Raw genomic sequence first — 21,913 nt, forward strand, 5'->3', positions numbered from 1 at the left:
ATTCCAAGAATGAATGTTCTTCTGCAACCAAGGCTGCCCACATTGCTGGGCAGGAAACTTACCTTTTCCACAGTTGTCCTGTGGTTCCATGCAAGGGTCAAGATGACACTACAAGTAAAGTATACCATCAAGTATGGGGACACAGGCCTGTAAGCCTAGTACTCAGGAGGTTAAATCTGGAGAATTACAGGTTCTACATCAGCCTGTCTACAAAGGGAGATCCTTTTGGAAGGAAATAAGAGAGAGGGGGAGAAGGAACAATCTTAGCCAGAAAACTCTTGTTTGGAGGAATGATCAGGTGCTTGAATGGCCTTACCATTCATTCTTATATTGGTTTGAGGAATAGCTAAGTCTGTTTTGGGGTCATCCCATGATGTATCATGCTACTGGCACTTAGTATCTCAAGGTCAGAGATGCTAAGTGTCCTTTAGAGAACAGAACAGTTCCTGAATGATTAATTGTCCTGCCCAAAGTTTCTTTGAAAGACTTAGACCTATGTAGGAATCTCTAAGGAGCCTAAGTAAGACCCAAATGTACTCCTTAGGAAGCTATGACTTGGTCTCTTGGTTATGAACATCTTAAGTTATGAAAGGAAACATTGAAACATAAGTAGGCCATCCAGGTACCAGAATCTCCCTTGGTGTTCATTCAAGGTTACTATACCCATTGTCAATTTGTCAATACCTTAAGTACACTGACCAACCTTTCTTTAGTCATAGAGCTCAGAGCACTCCTTACCTCACAATGCTACTACATTTGTGGCATCTAGGCAGTGCCAACCTTTGTCACTCAGTCTTACTTTGAACTTCAGCAAAAGTGCATGGCTATTCATTAGAACTTTGACCGTCTTCCAAGCCACTTGTCCTGAAGAAGAGCCTGGATGAAATGACAGTCTGGTATGGTGGCAGTTACTCATTTAATACCAGTTGACAATCACTGGCTTGGCTGTCCACAATCTCAATGCAACTTAACTGCAAAGAAAATCGCGTCTGTCTATGCCAGGGTTCTAGTAACACTTGAGCCTCTGTAACTACATGAATAGCACAAAGAAATCCTCTCAAGTACCCAGCACTTTGCAGCCCTCTGTTCAAATGACTGAGCATCTCACACAGAAGGGATGCTTTGGCAGCTCTGGCCATCAGAGAGCTCTGAACTCCCAAGCCTGCTTCCCTCCAGCCTTTGGGGACTGAGACACGCTGACTGTGTAAACGTACACACTGCAGTGTGTATGCTGAAGCCACAGCAAATAGATGGCAAGAGCCTCAAAACTGACATTTGAGCAGCCCCCATGAATACGCTCTCAGACGCCCTAGTATTAAAAGTAGGGCAGCAGAGCAGACGGAGCCCAAAAGTAGTCAGATCTATGACTGTGCTCCAGACACGTGACATTGTTCCTCTTTGTGGACACATTTTTCAAGTTGCTAAATTGATCGTCTATAAAAGCTAGCTATGGCCCAAAATGAACATTTTGCCAGTAGCTCAAGTCATTTGATTTAGATTATGAATCTGGAAATAGTATACTTTTTAATCACAGAAATGTAGCTTTGGCTTTTGCTCATTCCTAAGCATTGACAAATGAACTCAAATGGACATTCTGACCTAAGAGAGGTGAGTGGAGAACCATCACAGTGCCAGCCCCCCACCATAAGCATTCAGGAAATTATTTATCTAATAGAGAGGAGAGAGTGGGAAGATGGAGAGATGAGGGTACCGAAGGAGGAAGGAAGCAGCCTTTATTTACCATATGTCAGGATGGGGGGATTCAGGAACACATACTTGCCCTTCCTGAACTTTTGGTGCTCCTCAGGGCCCAGGCCACTGTGTAACATGAAGCCATTTACTAGTCCCATAACTCAGTAGCTGGGCCACCACAAAAGCTTCTGCAGGACTATTGTGCTTCATCTCCAATATTTCCTCATTTATTCTTTCCTTTGAGTGACTTAGAGTCAGAAAAGATCCCCTCCTCAAGACTCTTTTCCTTCTACAGGATGTGATGGCGACTCTGCAGGACCGACTCTCCCTCAGGTACATTGAGCATTTTGCTCTTGTGCTTGAGTATACTGGACCAGAACAGAATCACAAGTTCCTGATTCTCCAGGACAAGCAGCCCCTGGCTTATGTAAGTCACCCTTTTATTCTAGCATCTATGGCACTGCCTATCTGGAAAATTTATCATGATGTAGTTAGCCAGCTCCCAGAAGTCATAGTTCCAATCTGAGGGGGAGGCATGTATGTATACATATATGTGGATATGTGTGTATGAGTGTGTATGTGTGTGTGCTATGTATGTGCATGTGTGTGTATGTATATTTGTGTATGCATGCGTGTATGTATGTGCCTATGTATGGTATATATATACATGTGTGTATATGTATGTATGTATTTATGTGTGTATGTGTTCTTCTATGAATGGAACCAAAGGACTTGTACATCACTCTTCCTCTGAGCTACAACCTAGCCTCACCTGAGAGAGTTATTATCCATCTCCAGAGAGCCTCTGATGCCCTTTGTGACCCAACAAAGGCATTTGTCTTGGTCTCTATTGGCCACTGTCCTTATTCCAAGAAATACTGCCTCCTAGACCCTTCTGATTCCTAATAAGAAACTTGGCCTCTTAGATGAGGGTTGTGAGATAGAAAGGTCAGAATGGTAATTAGGAATGGACTGCGTAGTATCAAGAACAGGTGGCCTCCATCATCTTCCAAAGTAGAAGAGAAAAAAATTATCTCATCCCCCTAGCTACACTGTATGGGAAAAGACTGTTGAAATCTGGGATTGCACCTATAGCAAACCACCAGGAAACATCACAGAGGTGAGCAGGGCCAGTCAGTATGCTGTGGTAGGGTGGGAAAGAGCAGAAGGGGGCAAGTTAGGAAGATATAGATAAACCATTTAGAAAGTGTAGAAGACAAACAAAACTCATAAACTCAGCCCAGCACGATAGCACACTTGAGAAAGTAGGCAGGGTCATCTGGAGTCAGCCTAGGCTCTACCTACAGCAGCCTGAACTACAAAAAAAGAAAACAAGGCTGGGATGCCAAGCTCATTGTGGGATGAGCATGTACCAGACCCTATTGATCTTCCTGTTGTTGGGTATGGTGACACATACCTTAAGCTCAACCCTTGGGTAGAGGCAGGAGGATGAGAAATTCAAGGTCATCCTTGACTAGACATTGAGTTTAAGCGAAAGGCATGCCTGGCATACATGAGAGCCTGTCTCAAGACAAAGAAGACAGAGACACACAGAAAAAGAATGCATTTTTCCAAAGAAAGATTCGGCTTTACTAGAAAGCTGAAGCACCTCCTATCATACCCAATAAATAATCCTCTGAGCCAAATTGGCTTCCTGTTCCAAACGGGATTTCACATTTCTTCATTATGAAAATTTGTATATAAACACTATATATGGAATATAGTATAATGGACTATATCATCCACCTCCAGGTTCAACAATTACCAGTGTGTTGACAGCAGGTTTCATCTGTATCTCCAAATGTGGTTTTCACTCTGAACTTTCTAGAAATCAAATAGTCTGTTAGACACTAAGCATATCTGCAGGAGGAAGTTGATAAATTCTCAGGAGCCCTCTCTTCCTACCTCTCATCTTGGCACTTAGACTCAGTTCTTTTTTAGGGGCACTGAGACAACAGGCTCTTGCCCAAACTGCCCTCAAACTTGTGATGATCCTCACCAGTACTGGGATTGTAGGCATGAGCTACCACATCGACCCCATTCTTGATAAAGATCATGTGCTAAATAAACGATTAAAAAAATACTAGGCACAGCCAGGCATGGTAAAACACACCTTTAATTCTGGCACCTAGGAAACAGAGAAAGGGAGATCTGTATGAGTTCAAGGCCAGCCAATCTACAGAGCAAAATCCAGGCCAACCAGGTCCTAGAAAGTGAGTTCCTGTCCAAAAAACAAAACAAACAAGCAAAAAAAAAAAGCCCCTTCATTGATAAGTTAATAAAATATAGAGTAATTATAAAGCTATACTATAATAAAAGTTATGAATTTCCTATTTAGACTGAGGTTGTCCATGGATAACTCAAACTTGGGAAAGTAAAACCCAGGATGAAAGAATGCTCAATATGAATTTGCCATGCTTGAGATAAGAGTAGGAAACAATAGCCCAGCTCATCTATAAGCTTTAAGAAACCACCAAGCTGCCTGCCACCTCCCAGTTACTGATTCTGTGGTTTCTCCCCCACCCTCTCCCCACTGGGTCTCAGGTCGTGCAGCGGACACACTACCATGGAATGAAATGCCTCTTCCGAATAAGCTTCTTTCCCAAGGACCCAGTGGAGCTGCTACGTCGGGATCCTGCTGCTTTCGAGTACCTATACATCCAGGTAGGGTGTAACTTGGGAACACAAAGTTAGACCAGTGAGGAAACAAACATTATGTTCTGCCGTCACAGTGAAGTTGCTATGTAAGTACAACCTTGAGCTTGCTCTAAAGGCCCTTTCCTTTCTGAAGGTCCATGGTCAAGTTAGCTGATCTGTTGACTTGAATTTGACTGTCGAAATACTGTCTACTTGTCTACCCAGAGCCCATCTGTTTTCAGAAACAAGCAACCCCAGTAACTCTGGTACTTCCACAGAATTCCAAGGTTTGACAAGTTCTTTTGGGCTCAGAAACCCTTAACTGCCAATACCTAGGTTGAGGAAGGAGATGGTTTTGAGCTTAGTCAATCCAGAAACATTTATGGAAGCCACACTCTGGGTTAAGTCCTGAGAATCAGAGATGAAGAAAGGATAGACTTCTTTCACTACCGTTCATATATCTATAAATATAACCTCAACAGGGTTTGGTGTCAATGACATCCAAGAAGCAGTCTGCCAGACCTACATGAGAGAAAGGCAATGAAGGTGTCACAGAAGGAAAGATATGTGTATACCCTTAGCTGTGAGGTAAATGTTTGCGGTGTAGTAAGATGGAAAAGAGGGGAGGTATTCCAAGCAGGAGCCCTTGCACTTTCAAAGGCAATGCTGACAAGAAAAAAATGCAAGTGATTTATTGCAGCTTCAGTACAGGATGTAAGAAGCAATAGAAAATGAAATTGGAGAGCTAGGAAACGGGGAGTGAATGGTTGGTAGGCCATGGAGAGAATTGAGTTTATTCTGGAAGCTGGGCAGTGTTTCTCAGAATGTGGGGCCTGAACCAATAGCATCATCATCAATTGGATACTAGTTAGAGATGCAAAATCTTGGTCCTTATCCTAGTTGTTTGTTTTAACAATCTCAATGAAATTAAAAAACAAAACAAAACAAAACACAGGGCCTCATGTATCTCAGGTTGACCCCAAATACACTGTGTGTCTTGAGGATAACCTCGAACCTCTGATATTCCTGCCACCAGGTAGACCAGGTGCAGGTGCTGGGTCTACAGGCAAGCATCGCCTCATTCAGTTGCCTGTGAGAGTTTTGTACTCTCCCTGCCAAAGCCTTTGAGATGGTGGAACTACTTCAGGACAGTGGTTTCTTTTTTTTGTTTTTTTCGGGCTAGGGACCAAACCCAGGGGCCTTGCACGCTTGCTAGGCAAGCGCTCTGCCCTGAGCTAAATCCCCCAACCCCCAGGACAGTGGTTTCTTAACCATGCCTGCACATCAGAATTACCTGGGAGGGTGGTGGAGTGATAGCTGACTGGTTAAGAACACTGGGTGCTCTTCCAGAAGACCTGAGTTCAATTCCCAGTATCCACCACGGTAGTGCCCAGCTATCTGTAATGCCAATTTCAGGGGATCCAAGGCCTAGCTTATGTGGAGAACAAACAATTATGCAGGCAAAGCACACATATCTAGGGAATATCTAGGATATATACAGTCAAGGTAAAGAAATCACGCTGAGGTAAGAAGACTTAAAGGAGAGTCACCTGGTCATCATCCCAAGGAAAAATGATGTCCAGAATCAAGGCTGGGGTTGATGGGTATATGGAGTGGGGTCCCAGGGAAGTTTAAAGGTTTGATTTCCTGAGTATCAGTAGAGATGGTATCCGTCATCATGTAAGTGAATAGAATCTCATGAATTTGGAGCTCAAATAAGTTCATTTTAGGGCATGTTGGGTTTTAGGTGCACACAGAACATATGCAGCACTTGATAAGAGAAAAACTTCAACTTCATCTGTCTCTGAGGGTGACACCTGGGACTGTGTGATGAGGGACATTGTGATTGTCCTTTCTGCCCTTTCTGGCAACCTAAAATGTTAGGAACATTTCTCAGCCTCAAGTTCCTTTGCCAAACCTCTAGGGGGACAATGGGTTGTATAGTTTAGTTCTCATTTTGTTTGCCTTGAATTTATTCATTCAACCTTCTGGAGATTGCCTTGGTTCTAATATTTTGGAATTTGATGACAAGTTTGTGCCCAGCATATTTCTCCACTTTGTGATAATGTGGACTTCATCTGGATTTTTCCTTCTTTAAAAAAATCAGGTGTTTTTTTTACTGAAGTCTAATTAGCACATAAACTACACATGTTTAAAGTGAATACTGTGATAAACTTTCACCCACAGTCATCACCACAATCAAAATATTGAAAATTCCAATATTCACTGACATTTCCTCAGGGTCCTTTGTAATTCATCCCCCAGGCAACTTCTCATTGGCTTTCTGTTACTATAGATTTGTTTTCATTTCCAAGAGTTTATGTAAATTAAACCATACAATATGTCTACTTATTTTGATCTGGCTGATTTTCCTCAGTATAAAGATTTTGAGATCCATCCATATTGTTGAATGTATCTGTAGTTTATTTTTCTTGTTGAGTAATACTCATGGTACCAGAATTTGTTACACATATTGATGGACATTTGGGCTGTTTCCAGATTTGTGCTATTACAAATGCAACATGTATGAGTATTCATGTCCTAGTCTTCACATAGACATGTGCTTTCTTTGATCTTGGGTAAATAGCTAATAACAGAATGATGTGATTGGTTTTCTGGGAAAAAAAAGTCAATACTATTTTTCCAAGTGGCTGTACCATCTAACATTGCTACCCATCATGTAGGTATAGAAGTAGTTGTAGTTCTAGCTTCTCCACGATCTTGTCAATTTTTGGTATAGTCAGTCTTTTTCTTTTACTTTAGTCATTCTAATTGTATATAGTAGTATCTCTAAGCTTTCCGTTTGCATTATCCTAGTAACTAATGGTATTGGATAATTTTCCATGTGTTCACTTTTGTGTATCTTCTGTGATGAAATGTGTGTCCAACTCATTTGCCTGTCTTTTTATTGGCTTATTTGTTTTCTGATTATCAAGTTTTGAGAGTTCTTTATGTATTCTGGAAACAAGTCATTTGTTGGATATGTTATTTGCAATTATTTCCTCCCAGTCTGTGTCTGGCCTTTTTGGTGTCTAAACAGTGTCTTTCACAGAGCAGATGTTTGAATTTTGATGAAGTCCAGTTTGTTATTCTTTTCTTTTATGATAGCATTTCAAGTGTCATATCTAGGAAATATATGGTCATTCAGTGTATGTGTGTGTATTTGTGTGTGTGTGTGTGTGTGTGTGTGTGTGTGTGTGTGATAGAGACAGAGAGAGAGACAGAGACAGAGAGACAGAAACAGAGACAGAGACAGAGAGACAGAGAGAGAGAGTTAAGGCTCCACTCATTGAAAACCCTGTCTTTTTCTCAATGAATTCCCTTCATACCTTTATTTAAAAGCAGCCTGTATAAGTAATAAAACACCTAAATCTAGTGAGAAAACACTTATCTGTGTATCTGTAGATCTATTGCCCAACCCCTATTCTATTCCATTGATCTACCTGTCTACCCCAATGCCAACAAAACATTCTGTTGATAACTAAAGCTTTATAATAAGTCTTCAAATCAAGTAGCGTTTGTACCCAATTTTGCTCTTCTTTTGAAAATTGGTTTTATTCGAGGTCCTCTGCATTTCTTCATGGGAATTGTAGGGCTGGCTTGTTGATTTCCTACTAAAAATCTTAATATGATTTGGATTGGAATTGCACAGAAGCTGTACATTGATTAAGATAGAATCAAAATACCCCATGAGCAAAGTATTTCTACATTGATTCGTGTCTTTAATTTTCCTCAGTGACGTTTCCTAAGTTTTGTGGCATATAATTTTTTCACATATTTTGTCTGGTTTATACCAAATTATTATTCATTTTGATATCATTATAAATGACTTTTTTATTTTTGTTGCTGCTGCTGCTGCTGCTGCTGTTTTTGAACAGTTTGATTCTGTAACTCTGGCTGGTCTGGAACTGTTTGGTCCACACTACTATTGAACTTGAGATCCGTGCCTTCCTACCCTAGCCTTCTAAGTACTGGGATTATAGCTATGAGCCAGCATACCCAGCAATAATTTAGATTTGTAATTCAATATCCAGTCATTTATGGGTAGCATGTAGAAATACACTTTTATTGTAATTTTATGCCTTGCAACTTTGCTGTACTCAGTGAACCGTTTTAGTAAGTTTTTGTGGACTCTACTGGATTTTCTGTATAGATGAATATTGACTACTGGTTTTCCTCTCACTCCCCTTTTTGGATACAGTCTTGATCTTGACCAGGATGCTGACCTTCTGATTTTCATGCCTCAGCCTCCAAATTACTGGATTTACAGGCATGAGCCTTCACTCTCAGTTGAAGTATCCTTAGTGTGTGTGTGTGTGTGTGTGTGTGTGTGTGTGTGTGTGTGTGTGTGTGTGTGTGTGTGTCTTTCCTTTGCTATAGCAGTAGTACTATGGTTCCCTAGTCCCATTGCCCATTGTGTTACAACCTCAACCAAAGGACAATGGTGAAGTTGGAGTCATTGATAGCTAGGGTACTGACCCTTAGAATTTAGAACATTGTCATTCACTTGACTATGAACTACAAGGTATTCCTTCTAAGTCAGTATAAGGAAATATTGACTCATCAATATTTTTGTCCTCTGGACCTCAAGAAACAATGTTTGCTCCATCCCTGCAATCAACCTCTCACCCTGGGCTTCTGAATTAGAGCCCCACCGAGACACTCTCCCAGTGTCTTTCTGTCCTTATTCTCATCTGGACTAGTAGAAGAGCCTGGTATGGTTCACGATTGAGTACAGGACCCCTGAAAAGGTGAGGTATCTCTTATAACAGAAAAATGAAAGGGAATGAACCAGGTCCCACTTGCACAGTAACCTAGAATTTTCTGCACTCTGTGTCTTGTTATGTGACCTGCCACTAGAAAGTGTCTAATATTTGCTAAACCAAGCAAATAATGTCCCTGTGGCCCAAGGCTACCCTGTTGTCTCTTCCCCAAGGGCAGTAGCCCCCTCTTCCTTTATCTGCCATGCCTTGCTGGGATCCAAGGGCATAGCCGGGAAGCAGTCAGGGAAGGGATGTTGCCTTTAACTGATGGATTTGGTCTGCCCTCTCTCACAGAGTCGTAATGATGTTATCCGAGAACGCTTTGGAATGGACCCTAAGCCAGAGATGCTTTTGGGTCTTGCTGCCCTTCACATCTATATCACTGTCTCAGCCACTCGGCCTAGTCAGAAGATCACACTCAAGAATGTGGAGTGAGTTGCGAAAGGGTCCTTCTGGAGGGGACAAATAGCTTTGCGTAAGAAGGTGCAATTATTGAGCTGTGTTCTGTTTTTCAAAGTCATGGGCATTCTATGGGGGTAGGAATTCGAGTTCCTGAGTTCTACCCTACCCAAGTCCCATACTTTAGAGCTATAGTTTCTACTGTGTACAGAGCCACAGTTTGCCTGTCTTTATCCTTCTTTCTCTTTTTCCTAGTCTCTGTTCCTCCATCCCTGCCTCTCAGAGTTGCTCAGCATCTCTCTGACCATCTCCCTCCCTTGATCACACTTTGTCTCTCTCACTAATCTCTTGAATTTCTTCCGTTTTTAGGAAGGAGTGGGGCTTGGAACCCTTTCTTCCCCCCTCCCTCCTGCAGGGCATCAAAGAGAAGAACCTTCGGAAGTCTCTCTCTCAACAGCTGAAGGCCCACCAAATGCATCCTTCTTGCAGCACCAAGGTATCCAGAGGAAGCCATCGAGTACCATGATCAAAACTAAAGGCCTCAGAAGGGTCCTGGGTGGTACTCTGGGGGTCCCCACCACTCCTGACTTAAGTACACACTCTGTCACTCTTTCTTACTTAGGTGAACAATCCATTTTTCTTTCTGACTCAGGTACATATCTGGGTTAGCCAGGGATGGGGCAGTTATAGAAAGGAGTTTGCTCCAAATCCAAACTTAGCCCAAATAGGCTTAGCAGCACGTCACTGCAAGCCACTGTGTCCTTGAAGCAAAGAAGCAATGAGGAAGGTCATTCCTTGGGGGCTTTCACCAATTAGTGCCAATTTAACACCTGTCCTGTGGAAGGCATTGGCCAAAGGAATGCACATGCTTTTCATGCGAGTGACTGCACTGTCCCTCCCTAGTTTTCAAGTCTACCAGTCCTAGAGGAAGAAATCTGAGGAGATAAAAGCCCAACACAGAGCTGGGGCCACTACTGCACTGTCCTCTGCATTCTAGGACACGGACACGGAAGTCTTTACCTCTTTAGGGGCTTCTTTCCCCACCTCTCCTGGCCCTGCTGAGCCTTCTTAGGCTGCTAACACTCCATCTGCTTGTGCTTCCTGCCCAAGAGGCTGGAGGATGGTGACAAATACTAGAATCAGCATGCAGATGTAGACAGGAGACACAATCACCCCCATATCTGCCACCCATTCCAGATTTCTTGAATTACCAACTAGCTTCCCTTTTAAGATGCAAATTTCCCCAGAGAGCTAAGCCATTCCCACCTTACTGTGCATGTTTAATCAGATTGGTTCCCCACCCCCACCCCCTTGGCTGAGAGCACCAGTGCTCACCACCATCTCCATAGCAAAGATTTTTTTTCTTCTATGCATCCCCAGTGCTCTGCTGAAGAAAACCTGGCTTTAGCCCTTGAGTCAGACATAGTCAAGCAGGGAAATAAAACTATCATCCGCTACCCAAAGCAGCAGGCACTGGCACTCTGAACGTGTTCAGGAGAGACAGGTGCCAAGCCCAGGCTAGGAGAGGAAGAACGGGTATATTTAGTGCCAGAGCTGAGACTTGAAAGATGGACAGATAGGAGCTTGTCTAGATGAATTGCTAGAAACAGTACTAAAAGGAAGATGTCCCTGAGCTGGGACATCCATCTCTATTGAAGCCCAGAAATGAGAGTCATGATAGCAGGGGAAAAAGAAACAAGACAATTGAGCCTATGGAAGCTACAGAATATTTAGATATGGAGCTGGTGAAGGTAGAGACAGGGAGGAGACTAGGGAGGTTCACAGGAACCAGTTATTGAAGGACTTTCTGTACCATAGAAAGGGTTCCATGTAATCCTAACAGGCAGCAGTGACCCATGGAGGAGTTGAAGCAGGAAGCTGATGTGACTGAAGTTACTATGTTTTAGGATGCTTCTACTAGCACTAGGTGGAGGTAACTGAGGGAAAGAAACAGAGCACCCAAAGCTCTGACATAAGAAGGAATGTCAAAGCAATGGTATAGGACAAATGATACAGACAGATCATTCACGAGAAAAACCAAGGGGTAAAATAAACATGATTTGGTGACTGGTGGCCCTCAGATGAGAGGACAAAGGAAGAGGTCACAGGTTTCTGGCTCAGTTGCCCCACACAAGCTCAGGTGCTTCCAGAAACCTGGAAGTCCAGCGGAAGAACAGACTTGAGGCTCGAGAGTGCTCGGTATGTAAGCACAGAGTGGGACCCCAAGATTGCATGTGGCAGTGTCAGTAGGACTCTAAGGATCTTAAGAGAGATGCGTCGATTAGGTGGGTGTCAGAGTTTGGGGAAAATGATAGAATTAATACAGGAATAAATGAAGTCAACTGATGCTTTAGGCATGAGGAATCCAGAGATGTGAGGCTGGCTTAGAAAGGCAGGTAGAATACTAGAAGTAGAACCACCCAAACTGGAACTTCCTTTCAGGTTTACCCAGGCCCTTTCTCATTTCTATGGAGTAGGCTGATGGCTGGTACCTACCGTATAAGAAGCTGAGACTCCACTTGGAGGCGGTGGGTTTCCTTCTCTGTTCTCCTCTGGATTCTCATTACAGGGTGGGTTGTTTCCACAGGGCTCCGCAATTCAAGCAAAGCTCCAGTACCTTCGAATTCTGAATGAACTTCCGACCTTCACTGGTGTTTTATTCAACACTGTAGGCCTGGTCAGTGAGACAGTGGGATGGGGGAGGGACAAAGTATCTGTGTTGCATGGGGTGGGGGCTGAGGCTGGGGACCAGCTCTTTGTTGGAGGGATGATGTCAGTCAGCTCTCATATTCAAAGCGTCCACTACATCTATGGATTCAACCAACTGCAAGTCAAAATTAGTCTAAGGAAAAAGATGTGTTCCTACTGAGCATGTATAGACATTTTTCTTGTCATTATTCTCTAGACATAACAGTATAACAGCTATTTACACAATATTTGCACTGCGTTAGGCTTTAGTAAGTAATCTTGAGGTGATTTTAAAGCATACATTAGAGTCAGATGTGATGCTGCATGCTTGGAATCTCAGCATTCTAGAGGCTGAAGAACAAGGATTATGAGTTCAAGATTGAGGCCATTCTGGGATATATAGGACTGTGTCTCAAAAGTACACAAGGATGTTGTGCAGATGATATGCAAATACTCTGTCATTTTATAAAAGGAACTAAGCAGCCATGGATTTTAGTATGCACAGCAGAGTCCTGAATCCAATCCCCTACAGATAAATCTGCTTTCAGTGACCCTTATCCATCCTTTTCTGACCCTCTTCCTATATTCCAGACTTCGATAACCCTTGTCTGTAAAGGGCCAGATAGTAAATTTTTTTGCCTTTTGTTGATAGAGCAAATGGATCTCTGTAACAGCCAGTCAGCCTTGCTGTCTTAGCATGAAAACAACTACACTGTATTAACGAATGTGTGTTGCCCTGTCCCAGTAACTAATTAAAGGCACAAAAAATATTTGAATTCCCTAGAATTTTCATGTGTCAGAAATATGGTTCTTTTGACCTCTTTCCAACCTCTTAAAATGTTTTGAAATCTTTTTAGCCATGGGGACATAGAAAACAGGTGATGTGGTCCATATTTGACCCATGGCCCATAGCGTGCCAACCCTCGCTCTGTCTCTTTGCCTCTACATACACATCCTTCCACAGTCCTCTAGCCCAGGTTTCCTGAGTGGCCATACTGCCCCCTGCCTACCCAGCACCTGAACTGCAGAGCAATGCTCTGGGGCAGAGCTCAGCTGGCACAATCCCTAAGACTGCTCCAGTCTAGTTGACCCTGGTAAAAAGAAAATCAAATCATCTTACTGATTGGCTCCAGGTACTTGCCATGCTCTGTGGAACACGCTGTCGAGCTAGCGTGGCATACTGGAGAAAATCTGCTTATGGAAGTGCCTGTAGGCAGACATAGGAGGTTCCTGGGGTGATGCTAATTGCAGGGACTTGGCCAGCAGAAAGCTCAGTCTTGATGGCTTCAGGGAGTTTGTCAGCTCCATTGAAGGGAATCCAGTGTGTCAGACCTGGAAGCAGCCATTTGAACATGGGGAATTTGTAGAACACTGAAAAGCCCCCTGGCTCCTCCCTTCACACACACCCTCAAATCTCTCTTCCACCATCCTGCCGTTGCTCAGATGCCTATTGGTCATTCCTTTGAGTCCAAGTTGCTAGCCCACCTATTAAAGTGTAAATCTGGGGTTCATTAAGCAACTAAACAACCAGTGAAGGCCTTAGGACAAGTTGGTGGAGGGTGAGAAAAAGGCAGGCATAATGCTGCCTAGCCAGGCAAAAGCACTGGCTCACAGCAACTGTGGAAAGAACCTCCAGGCTTGATAAGAGAAAGTTCTCCAAAGGCACCAGAATAAAGCCTACTTCACCTACCTCACAATTTTGTTAGAGCCAGCCCTGATGCAGCTCATTTAACATACTGCTGTAGCTAAGATGTGATTTAGACTGAGGATCTAGAATTCTGTACTAGGGAAGTTCCAGACCATTTTCCCCTCAAGATTACCTTTTATACCCTGGCACTGAGCCCCAGGTATTCCTCCTCCCTTACTCTCACTCCTCACATACCCCATAAGAACCAACATAACACATATTTTCTCTTTTTCATTGCCTCTTCTGCTACTGGACTTTCCCTCCACTTCTAACTGTGAATGTTGTCTGCTTTGCACACTTGGGCACTAGGACGAGAAGCAGTCAGCCACCACTCTGCTGGTGGGACCCCGTCACGGCATCAGCCATGTTATTGACCTCAAAACCAACCTCACCACTGTGCTGTCCGAGTTCAGCAAGATCAGCAAGATCCAGCTGTTCCGGGAGAACCAGGGAGTGGCCCGAGTGGAGACCAGCATCATGGATGCCAAGGTGAGCCCTGCTTTGATGTGCTGCTTCTCTCCAGAAACAGCCCCAAGGGGCAAGGAAAAAGAGTTGGAGCATGTGTGAGGCTTGGAGATTCTGAAGTGGCTTCTCCCTAGAACTCCCTGTCTTCCTCTGTCCCTTCTCAGTTAGCCCACCTAAGATGCTCAGCATGCCATAGTTACTATTCTATTGCTGTGATTAAGACACCACGATCACAAAGTCAACTCATAAAATAATTCATTTACTTGGGATTTACAGTTTCAGAGGGCTAGAGTCTATGAGCATCACGCCGTGGAACATGGCAGCAGGCAGGCCTTCGTGGTACTGTCGCAGTAGCTGAGGACTTACATCTTGAGACACAAGAACAAGAAAGAGAGAACTAAGTGAGAATGGTGTGAGCTTTTGAAACTTCAAAATCCACCCCCTAATGACACATCTCCTCTAAGAAGGCCATACCTTCCAATCCTTCCCAAACAGTTCTGTCAATTGGAAATGACCAAGTATTCAAACATAGGGGGACCATTCTCATTCAAACTACCACACAGCACTATGTAGTACTAAGAACTCTCAGGTCAACCTGAGTCAGTACTCCACAGAGAAATGGAGCACTGGGTGCAACGCAAGCCATCGTTTTGCAATGATTCTTGTCACACCACGCAGAGAAATTTGAATTTATTCATATCATGGTGGTTTGTGCTTATAAACACAGTATTCAGAAGGCTGAAGCAGAAGCATGACTGCCTTCACAGTAAGTCCAAGTCCAGCCTAGGCTATGTAGCTAGCTCATGTTTCAAATGAAAAAAAAAGGAAGAAAATAAAATTCATATAACTGGGCATGGTATGGTGTACCTGTCTGTATTCATAACCACTTGGTAGGCCATGAGAATGATTAAATTTCACAGCGTTCTTTGACTACATAAGGAGGGAGTCCAGGTCTCAAAATGATTGTGGGCATTTATTGTATACTGGTGTATGTGCACATGCAAGTGGAATCCAGAGGTATCCTCCTTAATTGCTCTCTGCCTTACTTTTTTGACATAGGGTCTCTTACCAAACCAAGAGCTTTCCTAATCAGCTACACTTCTGGCCAGCAAGGCTCAGAAATCCTGTCTTTTTCTTCCTTGTGCTTGGCTTGCAGGTGCATTGCTACTGAACTATTTGTTTGCATGGATGCTAGGGATGGGCCTTGGGTCATTGTGCTTGCACTCTGCTAACTGAGCCATCTTCCCAGCTCTTGGGGCTGGCGAGGAAGCTCAATAATGGAGCACTTAATTAGCTTGAGCCAGCCCCTAGGTTCCATTCCTAGCACTGCCAAAAGTAAAAAAAAAAAAAAAAAGACAATCCCACTCACACGGAACTTCAAGATAAATGGAGCAGCCTTAGAGAATTTGACCACCCCTAGACCCTGCCAGTCTGCCTCCGAAATTAAAGAAATGAATGCCTTAACCCACCTCTGCCCATCCCACACGTATATTGATTGGGGAACACCCACTTTGAACTAGGGAAGAGGAGTGTCTGAGCATAGACTCAGGGGGTCTGGGGAGTGGAGGAAGAATCCGAGCCAACTTCCGGTTTCATTTCCCAGAGCCCAGCTCTCTTAGAACCTCAGCATTTTTGCCATAGACTGAGACTTTCTGACTGGCAGGCAGCTGTCATTGCCTCTGCAAGTCTGGCAGCAATGGTCAGCCACCCCCTCCAGAGCTTCTCCTGTTTGAATACAGTGACCATTGTGGGCCCGGGCAGGCCTGCCAGCTGGCAAAAACACTCAGGAGGAGGGACAGCTTTCGTGTCTTAAAGGGTCTCCCAGGAGGACATGTTGTTAACAGATTAAGAGGTGGAGTGTTTGCTGTTTCTAAAAAGAACCAATCATTTCTTTTTTGTGTTTGTAAAACCCAGGAAGCTTTAATATGTTAATTTTTCCACCTGTGATTCTCAGGCCTCCCATTGGCTTGGGAACCTGCCTGGTGCTGCTGTTTAATTGGCTGTGGCCACTCTCCCAACCATTTGGTGCTACTCTCCTCAGATGTTTGTTGGGTAAAAAGCCAGATGAACTAGTAAGGAAAGGGGAGGAAAGATAGAGTGAGCAGGGGAGTGTGGCTCAGAGAGATATAGAAGGGGGTTAAAACAGAGGTTGGTTTTGGGTTTTGTTTTTTTTTTTTTTTACCTTTCAATATTCCATGAGTGAATTTTCCACATTAGTAGCACAATAGAAATTCCATAAGAGGTTTTTAAAAAATAAACACACCTGTGCCCTACTCTGAAAAGTGCCAATTTTTTTAAGACAGGGTTTCTCTGTGTGACCCTGGCTGTCCTAGAACTCTCTCTGTAGACCGGGCTGACCTCAAACTCAACAGAGATCTGCCTGAGTCTGCCTCTGGAGTTCTGGGATTAAAGGTGTATGCATGCCACCACTGCTCAACAAACACTGATTTCATTGACTTTCAGGATTTATTTAATTTTTCATTTTCTCTAAATGACTTTGTAATATAACTAATTGGAATGAGCATACCTATATGACCAGAGGCCTGGGAGGAAAGAGGCTGAACCATGATATATATATATTCCTGAATGAAGAGCCATCTGCTTATGTGGGGTGATCCACCCATATCAGTGAGCATGAATGAATATTTCTAGAATCATAAGGACACATGACCCAACTTGACCCAGCATCAGAACCTACATAACTCTAGAATCAAACAAGGTCCACCCTCTCGGGGAAGACACACACAGGCACACTCACACTCATGCACACAAATTAAAAAAAAACAAAAACTAAAGTCTCTTTCTAAAAAAGCAGTACAAAGTAAATGTCAGAGATAAATGTGGTATGGAATATAGAAGGAAAAGAACAAGAAGGAGTTAACCAGAACTAGCTCCCTCGACAGGGTGTTTTAAGCTGGATCTTGAAGTGATAGGCATGAATTAGCAGAGAGAAGTGGGATGTGTTCAAAGGCAAGGAGCAAGCACGGAAATAAGCAAGCCATATGTGCAGGTCGATAAGCATAGTTGCTTGGCTGGAGAGGAAAATAAGGAGAGAAGAGATTGGAGAGATTAGGGGCAGGCAGAGCAAGTCAGTTAAAAGCCTCCCAGGCCAGTTTGAGGAATTTCGATTCAATGTGGTTGATTAGTAGGAATTCCCTGTAGGTTCTTGAGCAGAGGGGTAACAGAATGAAGGCTGATTTGGACCAGCATGAAAGATGAGCAGAAGCAAGACAGCTGCGAGGCCAAGGAACAGATGTGAAACTCCGGATGGGCATGGGCAGTCTCCTTCTTTGTTGCACACAATGTTGTGTTTTCTCATTCCCAGCACTACTGCCTACTGCACATATCCAATGGACAGGAAAGAGCAGAGTCCCAGTGTCAAGAACACCAACAGAGCATGAGTAGGTGGTGAGATAACACTACCTTTGGGGATAAATCGAAGATTGTACTGGCGAGTAGATGGGGCTAAAAGGTTGTAGTTTAGGAGTCAGCTGTGAGCAATGGCCAGGTAGATGATATAGTGCTCAAAGGCGTAGTAGCACGGATAAATGCTTCAGTACGCCCTATTAGGAACAATTAACATAATGCAAAAGAAAACTTGGAGAAAATTATCCACTAGGTGTCATTATTGTTATAAGTTGTAATAGGATTTACCACATACAATAGGTAGAATAATCCCCTCCTAAATATGTCTATTCCATAATCCTCCAAACCTGGGAATATGCTATGACAGAATGGAATAAGAAGTGCAGATGCAATTAAGATTGCTAATCGGCTGACCTTAAAATAGGGAGATTAGCATGAATTAGTCAAGGGGGACTAATGTAGTCAATAGAGTTGCTCTATGTGAGAGAATCTGGAAAGAAAGTTGGAGGGATGTAATGAGAGGACTCAGCTCACCCTTGCTGGCCTTGATTAGGGAAGAAGTCAAGGACCAAGGAGTGTGGGTGACTTCCAGGACCAGGGAAGACAAGGAAATAGATTCAACTCTAGACCACCAAAAATGATACAAGCAGACTTTTAACCCAGTAACACTTGTATTGGACCTCTGACCTCCAAGACTGTAAAGGAATAGATGTATATTATTCAAGCTACTAAATTTGGAGTCATGTGTTATAGCAACAATAAGAAATTAATGCCAGGAAATTTTTAAAATAGCAAGTACTCATTACATTTTTCTTTTTCTTCCTTTCCTTCCTTTATTTTACTTTTGAGACAGGGTCTCATGTATCTCACTCAGGCTGGCTTCAAACTTGCTATACAGCCAAGATAACAAAACCCCCATGAAGTGATAATTTTCCTACCTCTACCTCCCAAGTGCTATGATCATAGTGGGTGCCACAATGCACAGTTTATGTGCCACCATACCCAGGGTCTTATGTATGCTAGGCAAATTGTGTGTGCACTCCACAAACTGAGGTACATTCCCAGCTCTCATATGATACCATAAAGATATTATTTGACTGATAAGCATGCCATTCAATGCCAGCTTTTGTTACCAAAAGGCATCAGTGATATCTGTGGTGTGGGTTACTAACTCATGCTCTAAAAAATGGACACAACAACATTCAATCTTTTTCTACAGGATAATGAAAAATGAATGACATATCATACTAATAGCTTGGTTGGAGTATAGATACCTCAGAAATTAATACATGCACTTATTAGAGTTTAAAAGAGTGGGTTGCTTTTGTGCATGAGAACAGATGCCTAGAATCCAATGGAGCACTTAGGTTATAATGCAGGTGGATCAGGAGTTTAAGGCCAGCCTGGGTTATATAGGGAGATCCTAGCTCAAAAGGAAGGAAGGAGGGCAAGTGAGATGGTTCAGCAGGTAAAGTAGCTTTCTGCCCAATCCTGGGGACCTGAATTTAACCCTCAGATCTCACACAATGGAAAAAGAGAACAAACTTCTGTAAGTTGTCCCCTGACCTCCACCCTCATGTCCTGGCACACAAAGAGTCATATACATACATAATCAATAAATGTAAAATAAACAAACAGGAGAGCAGACAGTTGGAAGACCAGTACACTACTACTACCCATGAAACATCAATTACACATCTATTTCAGCTGCCTGAATTTCCTTAGCAGTGGAGATGGAAGTTAGAAATCAAACTTGGCCCATTTCCTCCCACTCTGGCCTGAGAATATTCTGGAAGGGTCTGCTAAAATAGATTACTCACTTGAAGCCATACTTCTCATCCATAACTAACTGTAAGAATCATGTCCAAAGATTTTAGTTTTGGTTTGGTTTTTGAAATGTAATCCACACTGGCCTCAAAGGATGACTGATCCTACTTCTTCTACCCTCTCAAATAATGGGATCATGGGCAGGCCTTTCTCCCCAACACCTGGCTCCTGTAAATATTTAAAATCTCTGACTACTCCTACTGTTCCTCCAGACCATTTAAGTTGGCATTGCTAGAGGTGGATGCAGGGATAGCTAAGTCTTTATAGGCTCCCGGGTGACTCTGCTGTACAGCCAGCTTGGAAACCATTGCTTTAAAGTAATATTCTGCCTCACCCCAAAATTGTCTGGCTATGCCCAATTAGCCTTCCCTAGTGTTGTGGAGGAAAGAACTCAAATGGACTGGTCCCCTGAGGGACCAGTCAAGGACCCCCATCTGGTACCCTTGCCTCTTCAGGACTTGGCTTCCCATCCTTTTTCTCTTGTCAGAGTTGCTGGAGTGAGCCAATTCTATACCAGGGCACCCCAGGAAGAAGATACAGCTGGAGCATGTCAAATTAATCCCTGCTGTAGCTTCTCCTGGCTGCCTAATGCCTTAAACTCCATTCTCCTTATCTCATTTTCCACTTGAAGATGGCCTGGGCATATTTAGTTACAGCTTTCCCTCAGCTTCCTTGTTCATAGTAGAGAGAACATGAGGTAGTGTTCAAAAATTGTTCTCCCAGAGACGACACACTGAAACAGACACCTCTGGGCCATTACCGTACTCTATTACTATAGAAGCACATAAGGTCAAAAAGGAAACAATCAGAGGAATGTCCCGTGCAGCCTCTTGTGGCCCAGCACTTCTCCAGTTCTCCTGCTTGAGCTTTATTGCTCTGGTTTCTGTATGGACGAGTGTTACATGAGGTATCATGATCATTGAAGTCCTATTAAAGGTAAATGGTTGTTTTCAAACTTTTCTAAGAAACCCATCCAACCTCTGCTCACCTTCCCTTAATTCAATGTTATTTTACAAACATCTTTCTTTGTTTAAAAAAAAATTCTGTATTATGAATACAACGTTTGGCTTGCATGTATGCTTGTAGGCCAGAAGAGGGCACCAGGTCTCATTACAGATGGTTATGAGCTGCCTTTGATTGTTGGGAATTGAACTCAGGACCTCTGGAAGAGCAGTCAGTACTCTTAACCTCTGAGCCATCGCTCTAGCATCCCTTAATTCAATTTCTACCTGTTGGCAAAAGCTCATCTTTGTTCCTTTTCATTCGCCACGCTTAGCCCACAGTGGGGCCCAGTTGGGTATCTGGAAGAAAAGCTACTGATGGGTCAGGCATTGCTTCTCAAGCCACCTATTGATGTGCTCGGCCTTCTTAAAGCACAAGATTTTGGCCTCTTGCTGTTTTATTGATGCTACTGGACTACCTGGGGGTAAGGAGAAACTGAAGAGAAATCAGTTAAACCATTAGTCAAACTCCAGTCAGTAATTCTGTCCATAGCCAGCCAACCCACCAGCCAAGTAACAGAGGGTGGGGGGTGGGGGGACTGTGAGGCTGTCTGGCATTCTTGCTGCCAGTTTGTCAGCCAGGGTCAGGAAACACATCAGTTCGTCGCTCCATCAGTCAGTCCCTCATCCTGGGCAAAATAGTTCTATATTCTAATCATCAGTCAATATCATTTCCTCAAAGAAGCTTCTTCTAGCTTCTAAAACCAAATGTCACATATACACATGTTCATGCCCACCCCACATTGCTCTAGGACAATCTATGTTCTGACAGCTCTGTAATTTCCCTTCACGGTTCTTCTCATACCTTGTGGTCATATTTGTTTTTGAGATTATTTGACATATGATTTATTGCCAGTTACATCATAAGCTCCAGAAAGGCAGAGACCGTGTAGTTCTATTCTGGAATGAGTGGCTATAGCTGGCAGCTGGCCTTGCTCTTCAGGAGGGGCTCATCAACGTATCATGGCTTGCTGGGTGACAGGACAAAACACAGGTACATTTTAGTAAGAGGTACATTTTAGCTGGAGGGACCAGCACAGGTTACAGTATGAAAGGGATGAAATAGCTTGGCAAATTAAATTATATGTCCTTGTTTGACCTTAAAGTGAGTGCTGGTGATATGGGAAGAAGGCATAAGCCAAGCTAAGACATATGCGGTAGGGCCCATGTAGTAGGAAGATGGAGGTCCACATCCTGTTGTAAGATAGTTGGATGTCATCATTATTGACTGTGTTCAGTTCTTGTGCATTAGAAAAACCCCTTACTGGTAGTAAGGAAGTAAAATAGGAAAATACTAGAGGCAGATAAAGACAATTAGGGGGCTACTGGACATCCTTAACTTATCATAATCCAACCTCTTCCAGAGTATGAAATGCCAAAACACACCT

At 43.2% G+C, this 21,913-nt stretch overlaps 1 protein-coding gene across 1 annotated transcript in view; it reads left to right on the forward strand.

Annotated features, from left to right (window-relative positions):
• The window catches only part of Frmpd3 (FERM and PDZ domain containing 3), a 78,110-nt gene that overhangs the window by 36,726 nt on the left and 19,471 nt on the right, over positions 1–21,913 (forward strand). The window contains 6 exon segments of the mRNA XM_032889455.1: positions 1,988–2,119; positions 4,237–4,356; positions 9,387–9,523; positions 9,861–9,987; positions 12,079–12,168; positions 14,176–14,355. Of these exon segments, the coding sequence (XP_032745346.1) occupies positions 1,988–2,119; positions 4,237–4,356; positions 9,387–9,523; positions 9,861–9,987; positions 12,079–12,168; positions 14,176–14,355 (786 nt within the window).

Source organism: Rattus rattus, chromosome X (assembly GCF_011064425.1).
Source record: "Rattus rattus isolate New Zealand chromosome X, Rrattus_CSIRO_v1, whole genome shotgun sequence".
In the NCBI taxonomy this organism is placed as follows: Eukaryota; Metazoa; Chordata; class Mammalia; order Rodentia; family Muridae; genus Rattus; species Rattus rattus.